The following is a 26,378-nucleotide window of genomic DNA, read 5'->3' on the forward strand; positions in this document are numbered from 1 at the left end:
CAAGACGGGGATAATAGGGAAGGGGGGCTATTAGGATGTGAATGTGATAATTCTGTGTGCTCTGAAACAGCAGGACTAGCCAGTTGAATTTACAAAGCCAGTAGATCAGGGATTGGCTACCATCCTAGTGGCTTTGCCAATGCTTTTTTGTCGAGTTGGCAGACTCAGCTGAGAGGCCAACAACTGAATGGGTGCGTGCGAAGAATCAGTTAGCCTGTACTTCTGCCACTACACCAATTCAAAGTTTACATTTTTTTTGGGATGCAGCGCATTGTCATATACAATGCCAAAAACTCAAACTTTAATGCTGCGAAACCTATTGCATTGTAAATGCTTGTTTCTTCTTATAATCATGGTACATACATTTTTGGACTAATCATGCATTTATTATGTACAGCCTGAGAAAGCCCTCGGCCAATTAGGCGCAACACGTGTCGGCTGTTTGCTTTTCTTCCTTTCCTCTGTCTATGACCGTGCACCAGATAAAAAAATATATTTTTGACGACACCACGAATTTCCTTCGCAAAAAACCCTGGCAAACATGTTGAACCAGCTCATGGGTGCAGCTCCTTGAGGAGAAAGTGCCAAACACATATTGGGTCCTGCCTTTGATGTGGCCGCTCTTCGAACAGGAACCACCAATTTGCTTGCAACCGCCAAAGATACAGGCAAGTCACAGACACTTTTCCTATGGAAAACATAGTCCTAACTATAACTACCCACTGGTGGCCACCAGTAGGTAATGTGTATATATATATATATTCACTGAAAAAACCATAGGTTATAGACCATATATAGTTAGGAATTAGCATTTAAAAAACCTTATTTTACTCACACAAAACCATTGAAATTCCATATATAGTTAGTTGCACTAACTATATATCGCGCACCTGCAATCCACTGCTGATGATGTCACATATTACATCATTCATGACATGGTCAGTGACATCACTGATGACATCACTGATGACATCTCAAATGACATCACTGATGACATCACTGATGACATCATCCAGTGACTGTGTGTTTCTGTAAAGTTTAAATATGTTTTACATATTGAAGAATGAGTAGATGTATAACTGTCTGGACGAAGGATTTAGTAGGTGCATGACTGAATGTATGAGTGAGTGATTAAATGTGTCTCACTGAGTGCATGGGTTAGTGACTAAACTGTCTTAATTTGTGCATCATTATGTCTGTTGTTCTGTAAACTGCTGCATGTGTTGATCAGTAGCTATATGATTAACTATATGGGTTATTGATTGATTGTCCAAGTATTTGTATGGGAGACTGAGTGTGTGTGTGGCTGGCTGGGAGGTGTGTGACTCTGTGCAGATCAATGTGTACTTGTATCAATGATTGTATAAGAAAGTAAGTATGTGTTAGTATATGTTTGAAAATGTAAGGTGCTCTATGTTTAACTGTATAGACAAGAAAATGGAAGTGTGATTGATTCTTTACAGGACTGACTAGGTGTGTGAGTAACTCCATGGATGAGTGGCAGAGTGTGAGTGTCTGTATAGGTGTATGAGTGCATATGATAGTGTTGTAAAGATGAGTGATTGTATGTATGAATGATTGTATGGGTGAATGAGTGAATGTGTGTGTAGACGTAAGAATCAGTGAGTACATATGTAGTAACTAGTATTGGTGTGTCAATGGTTTCAAAAATTATACTCTGTATTTAACACTGGGTGAAACAGAGGTTATATTAAAATGTGAGGAGATGCATTGTATTGTCACATGAATGATATCATCAGTGATGTGGTCATTGATGTCAAATGAGATGTCATCAGTGATGTCATCAGTGATGTCATTTGAGATGTCATCAGTGATGTCATCAGTGATGTCACTGACCATGTCATGAATGATGTAATATGTGACATCATCAGCAGTGGATTGCGGGTGCGCGATATATAGTTAGTGCAACTAACTATATATGGAATTTCAATGGTTTTGTGTGAGTAAAATAAGGTTTTTTAAATGCTAATTCCTAACTATATATGGTCTATAACCTATGGTTTTTTCAGTGAATTTTCAAGGTTTTGTAAATGCTAATTCCTAACTATATATGATCTATAACCTATGGTTTTTTCAGTGAATTTCAATGTTTTTTTAATAGCAAATATCATAAGCTGTCGAATGTCAAGTACGTGGTAAGTGAAAACATTTTCGTGTTTATGCACACTGATCTGCTTTGAATGGTGCCCCCCCCCTCATTTCTATTAGGAGTACTCTCTCTTTGCACATAGTGAAGGGTAGTTAACGCAGGCCTTTGCCCCCGTTGTAATACGTCGTGCCTGCTTCTCTCTCCATTTGATTGATTGTTATCCAAGTATTTACTGTTTTAGAATTGGTTCTCTTTGGTTCATTCTCTATTTATAAACAAACACAGAGCCGCAATACTCTGTTTAGTCTTTGCAGATAACGAAAAATCGTGTAAAAAAAAAGAAAAGGAATCGAGCAAAATCAGTAGGCCACTAACGGGATCTCTTTTTGACCTCGCTAAAATAGAAACATTAGGAACAACCCCTCATGACAAATACAAAACTAGTGAAATGAACTGAACTCCACAGAATGATGGCTGCAAAACAGCTCGGCTCCGCCACCCACCCCGCCCAAAATAACGATAAAGAGCGGCTGCCATGATTGGTTGCGGAATGGCCACGACGGAGCTACGAAATGGTACTGCTCTCATGCTAACCCCAGCTTCAGTCTGAAACATCCAGAAACACTGTAGACTACCAATTCGATCAGTTCCGGTAGCGCCCCAATGTAACCCGGTAGAGAAGAACTAGCCCTCCCCTCTTTGACTGATGTTTCTTGTTGCCTGTCCCTTCTGTTGTCATTTAACAGAACTATTTAGCCTGCTGAAAGGGGTTGTGTTCCGACCGCTGGTTGGTGGAGACATTTTGACTATATTCTGGACCTGCGTTGTCGCGTAATGCGTCATATGACGCGCCGCGTTAGCGCATCCGGAAGTCATCCGGGGCGCGCAGCGCGTAACGTAAGCATAACAAGTCATGTGACTTGTTAATAAAACTTTTCATTGGTTCATTTTACTTTTCTTATTCTAATGATGAAAGGCTTGGTCATATGACCTAAAAATTACGCTTTTAATTACTTCCGAACATTATTTTTTCTTAAATATATGTTATAATGTTCCAGGCTAATGTACTTTCCCGGAAAATTTACAACTGTCCTGCAAGTAAAATATATTCTTTTTTCGAGAAAAAGAGCGTTTCTTCGTCCCATGACGGAGCCGTTGAGCAAAAGAGGGTTGACCTGCTGTCTTAGTCGCCGATACGCCTGAATATGAGATTCTTATCGATCACTTTATGTTGCAGGAATAGAAAACACAACAGCCCTTGACCATTTATCTTTACTGCGTTCCTTCGTATTATACCTTTTACCCTTCATGTAATTGGTCTGCTTTATTTCACTTGCCTTTTAATGATTCTAAAACAGTGACTATTATTAAAAACTTTACCAATGTATATACTACTACCATGTTTTCTTTTAAAAACCTTTATTGTGAAAATTTCATTATACAAATACGAGCCTATAACCACGTGGGCCGGCCATGGAGCAAACTGTAATCGTATATGATGAGTAGACATTTACACTGTAGAGGAACGTAACGGGCGGGCCATTAGGTTGCAAGAACTAAGGTGTCTAACAGTTACGGAATCGGTGGACGTACATTTTATAATTAAAATACGACAGGGCCAGTTACAATAAAATTATCTAGATATACATTTGCGGGCAAGTACCATGGGTGACGTTAATTCGAACTTTCAATAGTACAGTAATCAATAACACATCAGAACTTAATATCAATAGGGATGTCGAAATATTCAATCAATTCTCGTCCCCGCCCGCCATGTGCTTCAAAACTGCATACGTATCTCGTGATTTCAAGGTTCTGCAACCAGTACACAACAAGGAGTTACGAGTCCCATTTATTCCGGCGCCATTTTGGGCGAGGACGGGCAGGTCCAGGATATAGTCAAAATGTCTCTACCAACCATCGACTATGATGATGTTCATATGCTGTATTTATTAGAGTAACACTCATCTGTCCACATGAAATTAATTTGCCACAATCTAAACATGTCATTTTAATCTTTCCAAAGTTCTTCTAAATATTTAGGACCGTTTCCCTTGCCTCTGATGCTGTCAGTGCCACTTCTTTGATGAATGTACTAGCAGGTCAGGGGTTCTCCTCCAAATCTCTCTTTTATGCAGCACTATAATTAATTGGTGCCACCTCTCCATATGACGATGCATGGTATAGTTACCATAACTATATATTTTTTTGGTTCCTCTGGAGAGTTCATCGTGGCAGATGAAGCGTGTAACGTACCGGGCATTTACCTTTTTTTGCATGTACAGGAAAGGAAAAAAAAAATTGAGCGTCCGAGTTCTAAGGTGTCCCAGGGCCATTTTAGTGGACCAGGCCCAAATCCAAAGAACAGGCTGCCATTTTGAGAGTCCTGTTGCAGCCGCCTGTCGCTGTAGCATCAAGAGCAGCCGAAACTCAGCTGAATGGCAACTGAAACGGTAAAGGGGCGCCCCACTACAGCAGACGAGCCTCCACCTAGGAAGGCCCGTTCACGCCGCCTCCCCCCCCCCCCTTTCGGGCACCCCACGCCGTTATTCGGAGCAGTATTGTAGGATGGCCACACCAGTGCGGCAACTTGCTAGACATCACCTCGGTGGTAACCGAATCTCAACGCCTTGTGGTGTCTTCTATTCAGAAAACATTGTTATGCTGCCTTCGACCTATTCGCCGCAAGTGCGCACACAACTCAACTGCATAGCTTGCTAGACACCACCTCGGTGCCATCCGGATCTTGGAATCTCAGCGCCTTTTGGTGTCTTCTCTTCAGAAAATATTGTTGCACTGCCTTTGGCCCCATTCGCACATCGGTCCGCTACTGACGCCATCTCACAGGCTAATGGGACGCCCCACGCCGAGTTTCAGCATTGTAGGATGACCACACCAGTACAGCAACTTGCTAGACATCACCTCAGTGCCATCCGGATCTCGGCGCCCCACTGCAGATGAAGTGCCTCTCAACTATGAAACCACCACGGTGACATCCGGATCTTGGCGCGTTGTGCTGCCTTCGGCCTATTCGCACATCGGTCCGCTACTGACGCCATCTCACAGGCTAATGGGGCACCCCACGCCGAGTTTCAGCATTGTAGGATGACCACACCAGTACAGCAACTTGCTAGACATCACCTCGGTGCCATCCGGATCTCGGCGCCCCACTGCAGATGAAGTGCCTCTCAACTATGAAACCACCACGGTGACATCCGGATCTTGGCGCGTTGTGCTGCCTTCGACCTATTCGCACATCGGTCCGCTACTGACGCCATCTCACAGGCTAATGGGGCGCCCCACGCCGAGTTTCAGCATTGTAGGATGACCACACCAGTACAGCAACTTGCTAGACATCACCTCGGTGCCATCCGGATCTTGGCATCTCAGCGCCTTGTGGTGTCTTCTATTCAGAAAATATTCTTGCGCTACCTTTTCGCGCAACGGAGCTTTGTGAAGCGAAGCTGATTGGTTCTCCGGCGTCTGTCAACATTCCAAACAGTCCGTAGCGGCCGCCATCTTGTCTCTCGGTAGGATCGAGAGACAAGAGGAGGCCAAAGCGAAGGGGCAAATGACCATAAGGGGGCATAGTAGATCCTCGCTGACCCTCTAGGTTTGATGTGGAGGTTTTAAAAGGGTCCCACGGGGCAAAAAAAAATAATAATAATAATAATCGAACGGCTGAATGGATTTGCACGAAACTTGGTAAAATATTAGGGACTGGTAGCCCGATGTGCCTTTGTTAGGTCTCAATATATGTGCTCCAGTGGATTTTGAGAAATTAACGTTGAAAAAAAGATATATATCTGTAACAGCGCTCCGCTTCGCGTAACGGAGGTTTGGGAAGCTGATTGGTTCTCCGGCGTCTGTAAACATTGCAAACAGTCCGTAGCGGCCGCCATCTTGTCTCTCGGTAGGATCGAGAGACAAGAGGAGGCCAAAGCAAAGGGGCAAATGACCATAAGGGGGCATAGTAGATCCTCCTTGACCTCTTAGGTTTGATGTGGAGGTTTTAAAAGGGCCCCGCGGGGCAAAAAAAAAATAATAATAATAATCGAACGGCTGAATGGATTTGCACGAAACTTGGCAAAATTGTAGGGACTGGTAGCTCGATGTGCCTTTGCTAGGTCTCAATATATGTGCTTCAGTGGATTTTGAGAAATTAACGTTCAAAAACAAGATATATATCTGTAACAGCGCTCCGCTTCGCGGAGATAAAATTATATCTGTATTACCTAGCTGTTGCTAACACCAGTTAGCGACGGCTAGTAGGAGATAGCGACCATCTTGGGCCCCACTTTGCTTGTGAGTGATATTTATCACTAATGACATGCAAAGTGGGCGTGCCAAGATGTTAGCGACTGGAAACAGTCGCTAACATCGCTATCTCCTATTATCAACTTTTGGAAATATTCGAGATAAGCGCGAATATCTCCAAAAAGTAGCACCTGCCCTGAGCAGTTCTTAGCCATGTTATCCAATGGGAGGTGGATAACATGGCTAAGAGCATTAGCTCGGTAATGCATGAATATCGCTGAGTTTTCAGCGATATTAATGCATTGCGGTCGTTTATTATCGTATTTGCGATAAACCTTGATAATAGCAAGGTTTATCTGCGATAATTTCTGACGATGCTTAGCGGTAAAAAAATCGTTGCTAAGCATCGTTAGGGATAAATATCGCTTAACTTTGGTAATATGCCCCAACGTCTGTTAACGTTCGATTCGAAGGAAATCAGGAAGTGTTGAAAAACATTGTCTGCGCCATCTTGTCTTTTTTCAAATGCCACACTTTTGTCGTGCACGGCAGCCATTTTAGATGCCTTGACCAGACCCACTCTCTGCACGCTGTCGATCCTTAGCATGGCTCCCCACCCTCGCAAGCATCTCCCCCAGGCAGTGGTCACCCCCGCTTTCTGTCTTATGCATGGGTAATAAACCTCCCCCCATCTGCGCTGCTCTTCCCTGAGAATCACACCCTGTGCCCGCCCGACACCTCCCTTTCGCCCTATTCACTACCGCACCCTCTGACACTCCTCTTCCTCTGTGTCCGATTGTCCAGGCCGGTCCTAGGCTATCAGCTAGCCCTGCAGATGTAGTTTATGGCCCCAGCTGTAAAGAATCACCCCTCTTCAAAGGAGTTATAGTAGATCAAGGCCCACACTCAATGAGATTCGTCACAGCAGAAGCGTTCCTATTATCTGAAAACCATCCTGTATTGTGATTGGGGAGGGGACCGAGCCTGAAGCGGAAGATTCCAGGGATGACTCTTTGTACATCAAAGTTTTTACAATTATGTGTCACATTAAAAATATATAGCACTCCGACAAAGTAGTAAGATTATAAAACTTTAATAATTTATAAATATATACAAGAAAACAAAAATAGTAATAACATATAAACATTTTTAGGGAAAAACAACGAAGTAGCGGTCGGCTGTGCGAATAGTCCCAACGCAGCACAACGTCCAGATTTCCGGCGTGGGGCGTCGCGGGGGGTGGGTCATCAGTAGCAAACTGTTGTGCGAATAGTTCCAAGGCAGCAGAACGATGGCACCAAGATGATGTGCAGTAAGTTGCCGCACTGGTTTTGGTATCTTACAATGCTGCTCCGAATAACGGCGTGGGGTGCCCCGGGGGAGGCGGCGTGAACGGGCTTCTCCAGGTGGAGTGTCATCTGTTGTAGTGGGGCGCCCCTTTACCGTTTCATTTGCCATTCCGTCCGTTTTTGGTCCACTGTGTCAAAAGCCGCAATTCAGCTGAGTTGTGCCCACTCTTGCGGTGCAGCGATAGGCGGCTGTCACAGGACTCTCAAAATGGCGGCAGGCTCTTTCCTTTTTGGGCCTGGTCCACTGAAATGGCCATGGGACACCTTGGAAATCGGACGCTTGTCTGCTAGGTCTTGGACCCCATTCTCGAAAGCGTCCCCTCCGCCTTGAGGATTTATCAAAAGTTTTGGGGGCCCCCGACTCCTGTAGGCTTCTGGTGGGGAGCGGTTGCCATGATTGCTCGCGGAATGACCACGACGGAGCTACGAGATGGTGGTGCTCTCATGCTGATGCCAGCTTCAGTCTGAAACATCCAGAAACAAGGTGGGGCTTTCATCGTTTGGGGAAAAAAAAAGTTTTCATCCAATGAAAAGTGTTGTTTTTAGGTCATATGATCAAGCCTTCCATCATTAGGAAACCAAAAGTAAAATGAACCAATGAAAAGTTTTATAAACAAGTCACATGACCTGTTATGCGGCATAGGGTATAAAATGCGGAGAAAATACGTTGGCACGTGAGGCGGCGTCAGTAGCGGACCGATGTGCGAATAGGCCGAAGGCAATACAACGCGCCAAGATCCGGATGGCACCGAGGTGGTGTCCAGCAAGTTGCAGCACTGGTGTGGTCATCCTACAATGCTGAAAGTCGGCGTGGGGCGCCCCGTTGGCCTGTGAGTTTGCGTCAGTAGCGGACCGATGTGCGAATAGGCCGAAGGCAGCACAACGCGCCAAGATCCGGATGGCACCGAGGTGGTGTCTAGTAAGTTGCCGCACTGGTGTGGCCATCCTACAATGTTGAAAGTCGGCGTGGGGCGCCCCGTTGGCCTGTGAGATGGCGGCAGTAGCGGACCGATGTGCGAATGGGGCCAAAGGCAGCGCAACAATATTTTCGGAATAGAAGACACCACAAGGCGCTGAGATGCCAAGATCCGGATGGCACCGAGGTGGTGTCTAGCAAGTTGTGGCACTGGTGTGGCCATCCTACAATGGTAAAAGTCGGCGTGGGGCGCCCTGTTGGCCTGTGAGATGGTGTCAGTAGCGGACTGATGTGCGAATGGGGCCAAAGGCAGCGCAACAATATTTTCTGACTGACACCACAAGGCGCTGAGATGCCAAGATCCGGATGGCACCGAGGTGATGTCTAAGTTGCGGACCGATGTGCGAATGGGGTCAAAGGCAGCGCAACAATATTTTCTGTATGGAAGATACCACTAGGCGTTGAGATGCCAAGATCCGGATGGCACCGAGGTGATGTCTAGCAAGTTGCTGTACTGGTGTGGTCATCCTACAATGCTGAAAGTCGGCGTGGGGCGCCCCATTAGCCTGTGAGATGGCGTCAGTAGCGGACCGATGTGCGAATAGGCCGAAGGCAGCACAACGCGCCAAGATCCGGATGTCACCGTGGTGGTTTCATAGTTGAGAGGCACTTCATCTGCAGTGGGGTGCCGAGATCCGGATGGCACCGAGGTGATGTCTAGCAAGTTGCTGTACTGGTGTGGTCATCCTACAATGCTGAAAGTCGGCGTGGGGTGCCCCATTAGCCTGTGAGATGGCGTCAGTAGCGGACCGATGTGCGAATGGGGCCAAAGGCAGCGCAACAATATTTTCTGAAGAGAAGACACCAAAAGGCGTTGAGATTCCAAGATCCGGATGGCACCGAGGTGGTGTCTAGCAAGCTATGCAGTTGAGTTGTGTGCGCACTTGCGGCGAATAGGTCGAAGGCAGCATAACAATGTTTTCTGAATAGAAGACACCACAAGGCGTTGAGATTCGGTTACCACCGAGGTGATGTCTAGCAAGTTGCCGCACTGGTGTGGCCATCCTACAATACTGCTCCGAATAACGGCGTGGGGTGCCCGAAGGGGGGGGGGGGGAGGCGGCGTGAACGGGCCTTCCTAGGTGGAGGCTCGTCTGCTGTAGTGGGGCGCCCCTTTACCGTTTCAGTTGCCATTCAGCTGAGTTTCGGCTGCTCTTGATGCTACAGCGACAGGCGGCTGCAACAGGACTCTCAAAATGGCGGCCTGTTCTTTGGATTTGGGCCTGGTCCACTAAAATGGCCCTGGGACACCTTAGAACTCGGACGCTCGATTTTTTTTTTCCTTTCCTGTACATGCAAAAAAAGGTAAATGCCCGGTACGTTACACGCTTCATCTGCCACGATGAACTCTCCAGAGGAACCGAAAAAAATATAGTTATGGTAACTATACCATGCATCGTCATATGGAGAGGTGGCACCAATTAATTATAGTGCTGCATAAAAGAGAGATTTGGAGGAGAACCCCTGACCTGCTAGTACATTCATCAAAGAAGTGGCACTGACAGCATCAGAGGCAAGGGAAACGGTCCCAAATATTTAGAAGAACTTTGGAAAGATTAAAATGACATGTTTAGATTGTGGCAAATTAATTTCATGTGGACAGATGAGTGTTACTCTAATAAATACAGCATATGAGCATCATCATAGTCGATGGTTGGTAGAGACATTTTGACTATATCCTGGACCTGCCCGTCCTCGCCCAAAATGGCGCCGGAATAAATGGGACTCGTAACTCCTTGTTGTGTACTGGTTGCAGAACCTTGAAATCACGAGATACGTATGCAGTTTTGAAGCACATGGCGGGCGGGGACGAGAATTGATTGAATATTTCGACATCCCTATTGATATTAAGTTCTGATGTGTTATTGATTACTGTACTATTGAAAGTTCGAATTAACGTCACCCATGGTACTTGCCCGCAAATGTATATCTAGATAATTTTATTGTAACTGGCCCTGTCGTATTTTAATTATAAAATGTACGTCCACCGATTCCGTAACTGTTAGACACCTTAGTTCTTGCAACCTAATGGCCCGCCCGTTACGTTCCTCTACAGTGTAAATGTCTACTCATCATATACGATTACAGTTTGCTCCGTGGCCGGCCCACGTGGTTATAGGCTCGTATTTGTATAATGAAATTTTCACAATAAAGGTTTTTAAAAGAAAAAATGGTAGTAGTAGATACATTGGTAAAGTTTTTAATAATAGTCACTGTTTTAGAATCATTAAAAGGCAAGTGAAATAAAGCAGACCAATTACATGAAGGGTAAAAGGTATAATACGAAGGAACGCAGTAAAGATAAATGGTCAAGGGCTGTTGTGTTTTCTATTCCTGCAACATAAAGTGATCGATAAGAATCTCATATTCAGGCGTATCGGCGACTAAGACAGCAGGTCGACCCTCTTTTGCTCAACGGCTCCGTCATGGGACGAAGAAACGCTCTTTTTCTCGAAAAAAGAATATATTTTACTTGCAGGACAGTTGTAAATTTTCCGGGAAAGTACATTAGCCTGGAACATTATAACATATTTAAGAAAAAATAATGTGCGGAAGTAATAAAAAGCGTAATTTTTAGGTCATATGACCAAGCCTTTCATCATTAGAATAAGAAAAGTAAAATGAACCAATGAAAAGTTTTATTAACAAGTCACATGACTTGTTATGCTTACGTTACGCGCTGCGCGCCCCGGATGACTTCCGGATGCGCTAACGCGGCGCGTCATATGACGCATTACGCGACAACGCAGGTCCAGAATATAGTCAAAATGTCTCCACCAACCAGCGGTCGGAACACAACCCCTTTCAGCAGGCTAAATAGTTCTGTTAAATGACAACAGAAGGGACAGGCAACAAGAACCATCAGTCAAGAGGGGAGGGCTAGTTCTTCTCTACCGGGTTACATTGGGGCGCTACCGGAACTGATCGAATTGGTAGTCTACAGTGTTTCTGGATGTTTCAGACTGAAGCTGGGGTTAGCATGAGAGCAGTACCATTTCGTAGCTCCGTCGTGGCCATTCCGCAACCAATCATGGCAGCCGCTCTTTATCGTTATTTTGGGCGGGGTGGGTGGCGGAGCCGAGCTGTTTTGCAGCCATCATTGTGTGGAGTTCAGTTCATTTCACTAGTTTTGTATTTGTCATGAGGGGTTGTTCCTAATGTTTCTATTTTAGCGAGGTCAAAAAGAGATCCCGTTAGTGGCCTACTGATTTTGCTCGATTCCTTTTCTTTTTTTTTTACACGATTTTTCGTTATCTGCAAAGACTAAACAGAGTATTGCGACTCTGTGTTTGTTTGTAAATAGAGAATGAACCAAAGAGAACCAATTCTAAAACAGTAAATACTTGGATAACAATCAATCAAATGGAGAGAGAAGCAGGCACGACGTATTACAACGGGGGCAAAGGCCTGCGTTAACTACCCTTAACTATGTGCAAAGAGAGAGTACTCCTAATAGAAATGAGGGGGGGGGCACCATTCAAAGCAGATCAGTGTGCATAAACACAAAAATGTTTTCACTTACCACGTACTTGACATTCGACAGCTTATGATATTTGCTATTAAAAAACCATTGAAATTCACTGAAAAAACCATAGGTTATAGATCATATATAGTTAGGAATTAGCATTTACAAAACCTTGAAAATTCACTGAAAAAACCATAGGTTATAGACCATATATAGTTAGGAATTAGCATTTAGAAAACCTTATTTTACTCACACAAAACCATTGAAATTCCATATATAGTTAGTTGCACTAACTATATATCGCGCACCCGCAATCCACTGCTGATGATGTCACATATTACATCATTCATGACATGGTCAGTGACATCACTGATGACATCACTGATGACATCTCAAATGACATCACTGATGACATCACTGATGACATCTCATTTGACATCAATGACCACATCACTGATGATATCATTCATGTGACAATACAATGCATCTCCTCATATTTTAATATAACCTCTGTTTCACCCAGTGTTAAATACAGAGTATAATTTTTGAAACCATTGACACACCAATACTAGTTACTACATATGTACTCACTGATTCCTACGTCTACACACACATTCACTCATTCACCCATACAATCATTCATACATACAATCACTCATCTTTACAACACTATCATATGCACTCATACACCTATACAGAAATTCACACTCTGCCACTCATCCATGGAGTTACTCACACACCTAGTCAGTCCTGTAAAGAATCAATCACACTTCCATTTTCTTGTCTATACAGTTAAACATAGAGCACCTTATATTTTCAAACATATACTAACACATACTTACCTTGTTATACAATCATTGATATAAGTACACATTGATCTGCACAGTCACACACCTCCCAGCCAGCCACACACACACTCAGTCTCCCATACAAATACTTGGACAATCAATCAATAACCCATATAGTTACTCATATAGCTATTGATCAACACATGCAACAGTTTACAGAACAACAGACATAATGATGCACAAATTAAGACAGTTTAGTCACTAACCCATGCACTCAGTGAGACACATTTAATCACTCACTCATACAGTCAGTCATGCACCTACTAAATCCTTCGTCCAGACACTTATACATCCACTCATTCTTCAATATGTAAGACATATTTAAACTTTACAGAAACATAAAATCACTGGATGTTGTTATCAGTGATGTCATCAGTGATGTCATTTGAGATGTCATCAGTGATGTCATCAGTGATGTCACTGACCATGTCATGAATGATGTAATATGTTACATCATCAGCAGTGGACTGCGGGTGCGCGATATATAGTTAGTGCAACTAACTATATATGGAATTTCAATGGTTTTGTGTGAGTAAAATAAGGTTTTTTAAATGCTAATTCCTAACTATATATGGTCTATAACCTATGGTTTTTTCAGTGAATTTTCAAGGTTTTGTAAATGCTAATTCCTAACTATATATGATCTATAACCTATGGTTTTTTCAGTGAATATATATATATATATATATACACACACAACGCTCTCCCCCACCATCCGGTTGTAATGCCTTGCTGACGCTCGCATTCCTGACTTTCATTCAATATCCACCATGTCTGACGCGTTTCAAGGCTGTTCCGCCCCTTACTCATGGACTCAGCGCAGAGGGATATGAAAACTCACAGCTGCTTACTTTCTGACCCTTTCTTGAAGGAAAGAACGCCCACAGTGGGCGTGGCACATTTCAAGACAACCAGCAGCATGCTGGTGATTGCGGTCCAGAAGAGGTGTGCAGTGATCGCCATAAGTAGGCTCAGTCCCCCTGTTTGTTGCAGCTTCAATCAATCAATCAATCAATCACAGCATTTATAAAGTGCACTACTCACCCGGTGGGTCTCAAGGCGCTAGGGGAGGGGAGGTCCGCTACTGCTCGAACAGCCAGGTCTTGAGCTGTTTCCTGAAGGCGAGGTGGTCCTGGGTCAGGCGGAGGTGGTTCGGGAGGAAGTTCCAGGTCTTGGCGGCCAGGTAGGAGAAGGACCTTCCTCCTGTGGTGGCTCTTCGGATGCGGGGGACGGCGGCGAGGGCGTGGCCGGTCGATCGAAGTTGGCGTGTGGGAGCGTGGAAGTTGAGGCGGCTGTTGAGGTATCCTGGACCTTGGTTGTGCAGGGCTTTGTGTGCGTGGGTGAGGAGACGGAAGGTGATTCTCTTGTTGACCGGTAGCCAGTGCAGATCTTTCAGGTGTCCGGAGATGTGGCTGCGCCGGGGGATGTCCAGGATGAGTCCAGGATGAGTCGTGCTGAGGCGTTCTGGATCCGCTGGAGTCTCTTCTGGAGTTTGGCAGTGGTTCCGGCGTAGAGGGAGTTGCCGTAGTCCAGGCGGCTGGTGACGAGGGCCTGGGTGACCGTCTTCCTGGTCTCGGTGGGGATCCACCGGAAGATCTTACGAAGCATGCGCAGGATGTTGAAGCATGACGAGGAGACGGCGTTGACTTGTCTGGTCATGGAGAGGGAGGAGTCCAAGATGAAGCCCAGGTTGCGTGCGTGGTCTGTTGGTTTGGGTGCGCTGCCTAGGGCGGGGGGCCACCAGGAGTCGTCCCAGGCGGAGGGTGAGGATCCCAGGATGAGAACTTCCGTCTTGTCTGAGTTCAGTTTCAGGCGGCTGGTCGTCATCCACTCGGCTACGTCTTTCATCCCTTCGTGAAGGTTGGCTCTGGCGGTGGCGGGGTCGTTGGTGAGGGAGAGGATCAGCTGGGTGTCGTCGGCGTAAGAGATGATGTTGAGGTTGTGTTGGCGTGCGATGGCTGCGAGGGGGCTCATGTAGACGTTGAAGAGGGTTTCAATTATCCTTAAGTAGGAAAGAAAGTCAGGTTTGCGTGCTGTTGTTCACCTTGGCAGAGCATGCTTCAACGAAAGGAAAGCATTTCCCTTCAGAAGCCTTTCCAGTCCTTCAATAAAGGGTCGGAAAGTAAGCAGCAGTGAGTTTTCATTTCCCTCTGTGCTGAGTCCATGAGTAAAGGGCGGAACAGCCTTGAAACTCGTCGGACATGGTGGATATTGAATGAAAGTCAGGAATGCATTACAACATGGTGGGGGAGAGCGCTGTGTGCCCTTTCAAAGCCCAATTGTTGGGAAAAAAAATATATATATACACATATATAGATAGAGATGTATGTACATATATATTTATGTGTATATACATGTATATATGTACAGGGCTTGGATGGCACTATGTTAATCCTGTGCTAAAAATTTGAGGTGAACAGATTCAGAGTGTAGCCTTGCGGGATAGGGTCTACAGGTCCAAAATATGCTCAGGGAGGGGGCCTTATGGCACCCCCTCCCATTAAAAAAAAATGTCCCTTGGGGATGAGGTCCCCAGGGCCTAAAAAGGCTCAGGGTGGGGGGCCACACCCCTTCTGACTCAAAATATATAAGGCCTGGTGGAAGAGGTCTACAGGGCTATAATATGCTCAGGGAGGGGGCAGTGTGGCCCCTCTCCCCTTTTATTACACACACATATATATATATTACCTACTGGCGATAGCCAGTAGGTATATATAGTTAGGATTGTTTTCCATAGGGAAATCGCAACATTCTATTGGGAATAACTTTGGCGCCGGTGGACGAATCTTCGCGAATTTCTCAAAGAAGATGGCCCGGCCCGCTCCGCTCCTTCCCTGAAAGTTTGGGGGGGATTCGTTAAGCGAGGGCCGAGATAAAAGGGGGGTCCCAAAACGTGTTTTCCCCATGTAAATTTCCATAGGGCGGTTGGACTCACTTTTAGCCCGAACGGCTGAATGGTTTTCCACCAAACTTGGCAAAATTGTAGGGACTGGTAGCCCGATGTGCCTTTGCTATGTCTCAAGATATGTGCTCCAGTGGATTTTGAGTAATTTAGGTTAAAAAAAAAATATATATCTATAGCAGCTTACCCGTGAGCTTACCCGTACGCTTACGGTACGCTTACCGTACGCGTACCTCTAGTGCGCGAGCTGCATTCTGATTGGCTGCCAATGTCTGTCAACACTCCAAAACAGAAACTGTTGGCAGCCATCTTGTGCCTCGGTAGACTGAGGCATAGGAAAGCAGAAAAACAAACGTGTAGAACACAAAAAGGGGGCAGGGTAGAAACACCCTGACCCCTTAGGGCTGCTCAGGTGGTCCCACTAGGATATTAATATATTTAAACGTTATCCGCTAATAGAATTAGCATTAAAAAAACCTTTGAAATTCACTGAAAAAACCATAGGTTTCAGGCCTTATATAGTTAGGATTTAGCATTTAAAAAACCTTTGAAATTGACTGAAAAAACCATAGGTTTCAGGCCTTATATAGTTAAGAATTAGCATTTAAAAAACCTTGCGAATTCACTGAAAAAACCATAGGTTTCAGGTTTCAGGCCTTATATAGTTAGGAATTCGCATTTTAAAAAACCTTTGAAATTCACTGAAAAAACCATAGGTTTCAGGCCTTATATAGTTAGGAATTGGCATTTAAAAAACCTTGCAAATTCACTGAAAAAACCATAGGTTTCAGGCCTTATATAGTTAGGAATTAGCATTTAAAAAACCTTTGAAATTCACTGAAAAAACCATAGGTTTCAGGAGTTATATAGTTAGGAATTAGCTTTTACAAAACCTTTGAAATTCACTCAAAAAACTATAAGTTTTAGTGGTGTTATAGTTAGCTGGACATTTTACTCATACAAAACCATTGAAATTGCTCCTATATAGTTAGTTGTACTAACTATATTTCGCGCACCCGCAATCCACTGCTGATGATGTCACATATTAGATCATTCATGACATGGTCAGTGACATCACTGATGACATCTCAAATGACATCACTGATGGCATCACTGATGACATCATCCACGTGACAATCACATACACCTTTTCATACACTATTACAATTTTTCATCACTCTTTGTAAAATACAGAGTATCATATTTAAATCCATTGTCACAGCAATACAAGTATCTAAAAATCCACTCAGTGATTCATAGATGTATACACACATCTAATCACTAACCTATGGATTCACTCATACATGCTGTCAATGAACAATAGAACACTATCAAAAATACTTATACATCTATATCGACATTAAACAACAGCACGCATCCTATTCACATATGAAGTCATCCTACTCACTTATGCAAACAATGGATCATACTTACATATTTACTTAGCAAAACACTTATACAAACACCACTTCTTCTATTCATTTAGATAGCAAGTCATACTTAGTGAATTATAAAATCATTATTACAAGTATACAGTTATCCATACAGTCACTCACACAATCATTTTGTCTTATGTATACTTATTTATATACAACAACTGACACATACACTGCCTTTTATTTTTCTAGTTTGTTGGACCTGTACCTTTGAGAAATATATTTGCTCATCACCACACCCATAAAAAGATTCCCTCACCCAAACTGTTAGAGCATGTAGTTTTAACTACATATATCTACTGAATCAACTATTCACACATCTTTGGACAGTCACACACCCCCCACCGAACCACACACACTTTCACACTCCCATACAAATACTCAGTTAACTAATCAATAACTAATATAGACTTTCACATAGCTAGTAACCAACTGTAGAATCAGTTTACACAACAACTGACAAAGTTGTGGTAAATAAATAAATTACTGATACTATTTTTCTATGCATTAAATGATTATAAGAATAGCTCAATAAATGAGAGGCAGAGTCCGTGGTATCTGAGTCATACGGGCTTTAATTAAGTGGCTCGAGCCAATGGACATCGTGTTCCATCACCTACTAAGGTTCAGGAAGGGACATTCAACATTTCATTAACATCATACAATATATATAGTAGAACTGTACAGTTGCATTGAATACAGTAGGCGTAACAAGTGAAAAAGAAAGATAAGAACATATGGGCGTAAAAGAAGGCGTGCACAGGGCGTGCACGGAGGTGTGTGATGTAGACGTCACAGAAGTGTCATAGGTGGGTGGACACATGGAGGGGGTTTCATGGGCAGCTGGAACCTTTAACCTACTGGTGCGCGCAAAAACGAGTCATGACGTGTAACTGGGGAGGGCTGGGGGGCGCTGACTTCTAGCACTAGTAGAGGAGACTGAAGTCTGGGATGTCAGAACGACCTGTACCTATAGCGTATCTGATATCTTGTGTTTGGAGTACATGTTGCTTGATTCTAAAAGTCATCAGGGCAAAAGCTACTTGTCACTAAAGGCTAGTGCATGCATATATTTCTTTATGTATTGCGTGGGCTATGGATACTTCTATGGATACTAATTCAGTAAATCACTTGCGTGGAGACAGAAAGACTAGACTGTAGATGGATATGTTTATCCTGGTCGTTAGCTAGGAATGTGAATCCGGGGAGCTGAACAGATAACTGTAGGCATAATATATTCTTGGCAGGCAGGCCAGGCCGAGCCGGGCACCGCATTGTCTTGGCAGGAAGTAAGGGAAGGGTCAGGGATGCGGGCGGGGCTGCATCACTCTGAGTGTTTCAGGAGGCTTGAGGCCTGGATCTTGTGTCCGGTCCCTGTGGGGCCTTAGAAACGGGTGCATCTCTATGATTTAACGTGCACCATGTAAAGACGTTGGCAACATAGGCCTAAAAGCCTAATTCACGTTGCTTTCACGGAGGACTAGATAACTGACATACTAACGTTGGACGCAACTGCAAATGCGTCTTTATTATCGGCCATGGAGGGAACATGCATAGAAATCATGCATATATATATTACATGTTGGGGAACACGTAGGGACACATAGCAGGGCAAAATTCAATTTTCCTCAAAGTGATACAGATATTCACACAGTTTAGTCACTATCCACTATATTTAGTGAGACATTATAAATTGGTCAAGTAAACAGTCAATTACACTGCTACTAAATCCTCCATCCAAATATTTATTTATATATATCCACTCATTCTTCAATGCAAATTGCTATATATATATAATGCATATTTAAATAACGAAGCAAACCACATTCACTGGATGATGTCATCAGTGATGTCATTTGAGATGTCATCAGTGATGTCACTGACCATGTCATGAATGATCTAATATGTGACATCATCAGCAGTGGATTGCGGGTGCGCGAAATATAGTTAGTACAACTAACTATATAGGAGCAATTTCAATGGTTTTGTATGATTAAAATGCCCAGCTAACTATAACACCACTAAAACTTATAGTTTTTTGAGTGAATTTCAAAGGTTTTGTAAAAGCTAATTCCTAACTATATAACTCCTGAAACCTATGGTTTTTTCAGTGAATAGATATATATTTTTTCATGGAAAGGATGTTCAGTAATACTTACTGTGCTAGCCAGAAGCACAGCACGGATGGCCCTGCAGTGACAAGAGACCCGGAATATAACTGGCGCCACGTTGTGTGCAGCGTTTTTCGAGACCGAGGGATCGGTAATTCCGGTGTCCGCCTGAAACTTCAAGGAAGCTTGGACTGAACAGAGGTATTTGATCTCTTGAGGGCACACAGTCTCGCATTTGACGGCCCGACCTTCTTTGTGTACCTTGGGGCAACAGGCTACTGCAGTCAAACAAAGGGGACCCAGGGCTGACACCCTTGTTTCAACGGACCCTTGATCCTCCAGACTCACCTGCTGTTCGCACCCGTCCCATGATGTTGCTCACTCCCCCACGCCACCAACCTGACTTTGCCAACATGGTGCTTGCTGGGGATTGAAGTTCATCTCATCTTTCCATGAACTTCAGCTGGTATGCTGATTGCTTGAGGGGGAGGAGACTCAGGTGCTTACATGGGATTTAAACAGGAGGAGTCAATTTGGGCGTTCTTAACAGCGAAGGGCGCTGAAGAAGGCAACCAGGCCGAAATGCATTCGCCGCCGCTGGGGTTTCTATGAAATAAAGTGGTGTTCTGCTCGAAAATCCCCTTTGTGGCCTCTGATCTTTTTCATGGAAAGGATGTTCAGTAATACTTACTGTGCTAGCCAGAAGCACAGCACGGATGGCCCTGCAGTGACAAGAGACCCGGAATATAACTGGCGCCACGTTGTGTGCAGCGTTTTTCGAGACCGAGGGATCGGTAATTCCGGTGTCCGCCTGAAACTTCAAGGAAGCTTGGACTGAACAGAGGTATTTGTTCTCTTGAGGGCACACAGTCTCGCATTTGACGGCCCGACCTTCTTTGTGTACCTTGGGGCAACAGGCTACTGCAGTCAAACAAAGGGGACCCAGGGCTGACACCCTTGTTTCAACGGACCCTTGATCCTCCGGACTCACCTGCTGTTCGCACCCGTCCCATGATGTTGCTCACTCCCCCACGCCACCAACCTGACTTTGCCAACATGGTGCTTGCTGGGGATTGAAGTTCATCTCATCTTTCCATGAACTTCAGCTGGTATGCTGATTGCTTGAGGGGGAGGAGACTCAGGTGCTTACATGGGATTTAAACAGGAGGAGTCAATTTGGGCGTTCTTAACAGCGAAGGGCGCTGAAGAAGGCAACCACGCCGAAATGCATTCGCCGCCGCTGGGGTTTCTAAGAAATAAAGTGGTGTTCTGCTCGAAAATCCCCTTTGTGGCCTCTGATCTTTTTCATGGAAAGGATGTTCAGTAATATATATATATTAGGACTGTATTAGGACTGTATTAGGACTATATTAGGACTGTGATCAAGGGCACCCGCCCGAAACGCGTCAGTTTTCTCTCTCTGTTAAGCGTTGCTTAATAAATAATCTTTGCCTGATACTGGATTCGTGGAGTTGTCTGTTTTCCTGGGGACCCGGGACGGCAGTTTGGCTTCTTCTTGTTCCTGAGATTATATATATATATATATATATATATATATATATATATATATATACATATACATACATACACACACACACAGCCCTGGGGGATGAGGTCCCCAGGGACGAACAAGGCTCAGGGAGACAGGCCATGCAGACCTACTCCCCTTTCAAATACAAGGGGTCCTGGGGGATGGGGTCCCCAAGGCCTACTGTGCACAAACAGGGGTCCCCCTCCCCTTAAAGAAACACAGCCCTGGGTGTTGGGGTCTCCAGGGCCTTAATTGATTGATTGATTTGAAAAGCACAAACATGCCCAGGGGCATCTAGGCGCTAAGTTGATGTAGAAAACCAGAACTGCGGATGATGTAAGGCTCTAACTTGGAGGTAAAAAGCCAGGTTTTTACAGCTTTCCTGAATGTTAGTAGCGAGGGGCTATTTTTTATTGTAATAGGAAGAAGGTTCTAGGTCTTGGCAGTCTGCAACAGGAAGCTCCCCCCCCCCCAACTGACCTGCTTGAATTTAGGGACCTGAATCAATGTTGCCTGACCAGATCTCATGCTCCTGGCCGGCTCATACCGTTTCAGATGAGATTTAAAAAGTGTGGTCCTAATAGGCTAGGCAAACTGAGTTAAACCTTATCCTTTTCTCCATTGGTAGCCAGTGGATGGCTCTTAGTCTGTGGGCAACCGGCTCAGATCTGGGGATGTCCAGCACCAACCTAGCTGCTTCGTTCTGTAGACGCTAGAGTTTTGTCACATGTTTGTATCCCAGCATACAATGCATTGCTGTAATCCAACCTGGACAAGGCCAGTGCCGTTACTAGTGTTTTGCATGATTCATGGGGAATGAAAGGTAGTAGTCTTCTTAAGGCTCAGGGAGAGGCCCCATGGCCCCGCTCCCCTTCTGTTCTACATTTTTGCCACAGGCTTGGTCTCGACAGGGCCTAGATTAGTTCGGGGAGGGGGCCCCATGGCCCCTTTCTCCTTTAAAAAAAAATGCCCTGGGTGATGGAGTCTTATGAGGCTCGGGGAGATTGGCCACATGGGGGGAGGGGGGCGGGGTTGGCTTTACATATGGTAATAAAATATTACTGTAAGTTATTTTAAAAACAACTTAGAAATTCACTGGAAAGATCAAAGGTTATCTGAAATCTGGCACAGACAATCTTAATGTATGCCTTTCTGCAAGTACATCATTTTAAAACATATTACTAGTTGTACGACACTCTGGGGAAAATACCTAAATGGGGTGGAACCAGAAACGAGCACTGTCCCCGATGCCATTCATACAGCGCACATTTGATACACTGGTTGCAACCTGCCCAGCCCTAGGTGGCCTAATTGGGGACATTACCGAGTTCCTGGAGGGACGACTGGGACTAAGTATAGTACAGAGCCCGTAACTTATATTACTGGGAATTAGTAATGAATCAATCCCTAGCCAAGAACAGGCATCTGTGTTTATTGTAATGACGGATTTTCGGCTAAGCTTGGCTACGGCATGGCAAGACCTCTCTGCACCTTCAGTCCAACAATGGCTCGGTCGTATAATGTCTATTTATCATACGCAAGTGGCAGTATATGCAAAAAAAAGCGAGGGGGCTAGGAGGAAAGGGTCAAAGGTGTGGGCACCTCTGACAGGTGGGTGGCTACACTTGAAGAGGGATAGTAGAGCATCTTTCCATTCTCTATAAGATGTGGGAATGGGAATCAGTTGGGTACATTTTTCCGCAGGTGTCTTCTACGTGGGAAAGATAGGAATATATGTATAAATGTTTGATCAGTGTATAAGACGTGACATGAATTAATCTTAAGAACGGACTGTCTACTTGGAGAGGTACGTTAAAACGTAAGCTATAAAATGTGCAATAAAGATATGTTTAAAAGAAAAAAAGGAAAACATCAAGTCATTCTCAAAGCTGTTGCAAAGGTAACCCATGAACCTGAGAAGAGGGGCTGTGAACTGTGCTTGGTAGAACCAAAAACCTACTTGAGGAATTATCAGCCTCAGCTTTTTGAGATTGGAAGTAAACCAGTTATGCTCTTAGTATAAGTGGTTTACAACCACTGCAATGGATATGACAAGTGCTTCTGGCAAAGGGTATATTTTTAAGGTTTTTCACTCAGTGTGGGCTCTCTCATGTCGAAAGGCATCCATTCTACAACTCAAGTGTTTCTGACAGTCAGAACAGTTACAGGGATTTGGCACAGGACACGTTCTTTCATTTTAATTGAAATTAATTTTATGAATAAAGCTTTTCTGGCATTCAGAACACTAATAAACACTTTTCCTTTATAACATGGATCTTCCAACTGAATCTTTACATACCTTCATAACACTCATACATTTATTTTAGCTAGTATTGGCTTTTACATGTGGAGTGAGAATTATTGTATAACTAAAGCTTCTCTGGAATTCAAAGAACTGAAGAGGTTCTTCCCCCATTGTGTGTTCTCTCATGAACAGTAAGGTGACGTTTCACACCGAAGCTTTTCTGGCATTCAAGGCACTGATAAGGTTTTTCCCCAGTGTGAGTTCTCTGATGTATGATAAGACTGGTTTTATAACTGAAAGTTTTTAGGCATTCAGAGCACTGATAAGGTTTTTGCCCAGTATGAGTTTGTTCATGGTGAGTGAGACTAGCTCTTTCCCTAAAGTTTTTGTGACATTCAGAGCACTGATATGGTTTCTCCCCAGTGTGAGTTCTCTCATGTAAAGTTAGACTGAGTTTATAACTGAAGCTTTCCCGGCATTCAGAGCAGTGATATGGTTTTTCTCCAGTGTGGGTTCTCTCATGTTGAGTGAGAAGGTATTTACGACTAAAGTTTTTTGGGCATTCAGAGCACTGATGGGATTTCTGCCCAGTATGGGTTAACTCATGCCGGGTGAGAACTTTTTTTCGACTGAAGGTTTTCTGGCATTCAGAGCACTTATGAGATTTTTGCCCAGTATGTGTTCTCTCATGTTGAGTGAGATCTGTTTTACACTGGTAACTATTTGGGCATTCAGAGCACTGATAGGGTTTCTGTCCAGTGTGAGATCTCTCATGGCGACTGAGATTGGTTTTTTGAGTGAACCTTTTGTGACATTCAGGGCACTGATAAGGTTTCTCTCCAGTGTGCGTTCTCTCATGTTCAGTAAGTCTGAATTTACACGGGAAACTTTTGTGGCATTCAGAGCACTTATGAGGTTTTTCCCCAGTGTGAGTTCTCACATGTCGAGTCAGATGGTGTTTGCGAGTGAAGCGTTTCTGGCATTCAGAGCACTGATGACGTTTTTCCCCAGTGTGAATTTTCTCATGCTGACTGAGACTGGATCGACAACTAAAGCTCTTCTCACATTCAGAGTATGTATGAGACTTCTTTTCGGTGCTAATATCTCCAAGTTCGGTTTTATCTTGTATACATTCCATTATCAGGTAAGATTTCTTTCTGAAGTTAATATCTCCAAGTTGAGATTTTTCTAGCAGACACACCAGAAGACAAGACTAAATCTTATTCAGCATGTGTTTAGCATCACCCACTCAAATGTGGTGCACTTGTTCAACTTAACACTTGGACACTTATTTAGCCAAAGATCACTTCTCTGTGGAGTTCACAGTTTATAACCTCTGTAGGCAACCTAATTCACCCTACAACCTTAATATCAGCAGCCCCTGGTACTTATGGGGAAGCCTCTCATGGGATTATTGCATCTTTATTACATCTATGTGGATTCTCTCACCCTTTTCTGATACATATTTGTTTATGAGTTAATGAAGCACTGATTAGGTCTTTGGTTGGTGTTCAGTATTTCAAAACTAGGTACATATTCACATAATGTATTGGCATGAACATTCAGAATACTTTTATGTATCGGTAGCAGCACATTGTTTCTTGTCACCCTTCTTACATATGTCTCCTATGTCTGTATATAAGACTACAATGAGGATGTTAAGGATTTTGCAGGTCTTGCCCAGTAAAAAGTACCTGAGGTCACATCTAATGGGCAAGGATGATAGTGGACATGTGGACCCGGACTACAAGCAATAGGTCATTGGTCACACAGGTGCTTTTATTTTCCCTCATTCTCCTTCCTTTGGTCCCACATCGCTAGTTCGTAACTAGCAGATATCTTAGTCCTAACCTGACCACCTGGTCTTTTAAGCAGCTTCATTAACACTGTATAATTGATGAACAGATATTTGTTTTTGATTTAAAGACTATTCACTGGATATGGTGCTCAAGTGTTCCATTTTGCTGAGGTCTGTTAAAAACTCTTCAAGTCCCCCTAGTTCTGTCTTTATGATCTTCTCTTGGATCGGATAGAGCTTTAGACTGATGCTTGACCTCTCTGGTTGAGACAGATGGTCTTCCTGCCCTGGGTTAACATCTCCAGGGTATTCTTCATATACCATTAGAGCAGCAGGAAATCTATTTATAGAAACTGCTTTCACATTCTTTATTTTACTCTAATCCAAGTTCCTCACCACATCTTTTTCATAGATACTTTCCTCTTGTTGGAGCTCTGAAGCAACTTTATTTCTTTACCATCAGTCCTTTAATAGTTTTCAATTATACTGATCACCATTTTGTCTTCAATAACCTGTGGATTTAAAACCAGAGATTGTTAAATAATGCAAACTGGAACAAAGGAATAACATTTATTAGCTAATCCAGAGTCTGAGTTCATTTTGGGCGAGGGATGAGAGGGCTCTAGGCATTCTCGAGATAGAAAGCTTGGGAACACTGGAACACTAGATTGAGGAGGTCTAAAGATGGAAATTCTGATTAACAGTTTTGTGCACATCAGTAATAATCAGTTAGCTATTCAAGTGTCTGATCAAAACTTCCTCCCACTCACTGTGCGGTATACCTCTTCGCACAACTCACCAAACCAGACAAGCAATAGCTCAAAGAACAAGCACTCACACCCTCAAAAGGGTCTCCCCTTCCCAGCACCACAAACAATAGAAAAGATAAGACAAGAATTTTGGAATATCATTGCCAACCTTAAGCTGGCAGTTGACTTACTACGGCTCAGGAAACTAGGAGACCGCATAGAACTCCAACCCCCTACAAACACGTAGTAACAAGCACACCTAGATGGATCTCTATGCCTTTGCCAAAAAACTATACGCCTTAACAGGACAACAAACCAAATGTTAAAGGTGGACATTGATGACCTTTGCCAATCTTACATACCATACCCTCACCACACAGAAACAACTTATAAAATATACACAATAGCTATAAATACGTCTTTGGAGCAATGAATCATCATAGCTTCTACTATAAACCTCTCAAAAGTAAGACAGATCACATTCAACCCAGGTAATCAAGACAGAAAAAGAGAGCCTAAAAAGACACTGAAAAGCTTACCGCACAACAGCAATCAGCAGCTAAATATGCCAAAGACATAGCCGACCCCATCCTGTCACAT

General features: G+C 43.8%; 1 protein-coding gene across 1 annotated transcript in view; it reads right to left on the reverse strand.

Annotated features, from left to right (window-relative positions):
- Positions 1-25,232, reverse strand: part of LOC144805551 (uncharacterized) — a 128,435-nt gene extending 103,203 nt beyond the window's left edge. Inside the window, 1 exon segment of the mRNA XM_078672080.1 lies at positions 23,403-25,232. Within this exon segment, the coding sequence (XP_078528206.1) occupies positions 23,403-24,369 (967 nt within the window). The 5' untranslated portion in view covers positions 24,370-25,232.
- Positions 25,233-26,378: the final 1,146 nt, after the last annotated feature.

This window comes from Lissotriton helveticus (genome assembly GCF_964261635.1).
Source record: "Lissotriton helveticus chromosome 1_1 unlocalized genomic scaffold, aLisHel1.1 SUPER_1_unloc_14, whole genome shotgun sequence".
In the NCBI taxonomy this organism is placed as follows: domain Eukaryota; kingdom Metazoa; phylum Chordata; class Amphibia; order Caudata; family Salamandridae; genus Lissotriton; species Lissotriton helveticus.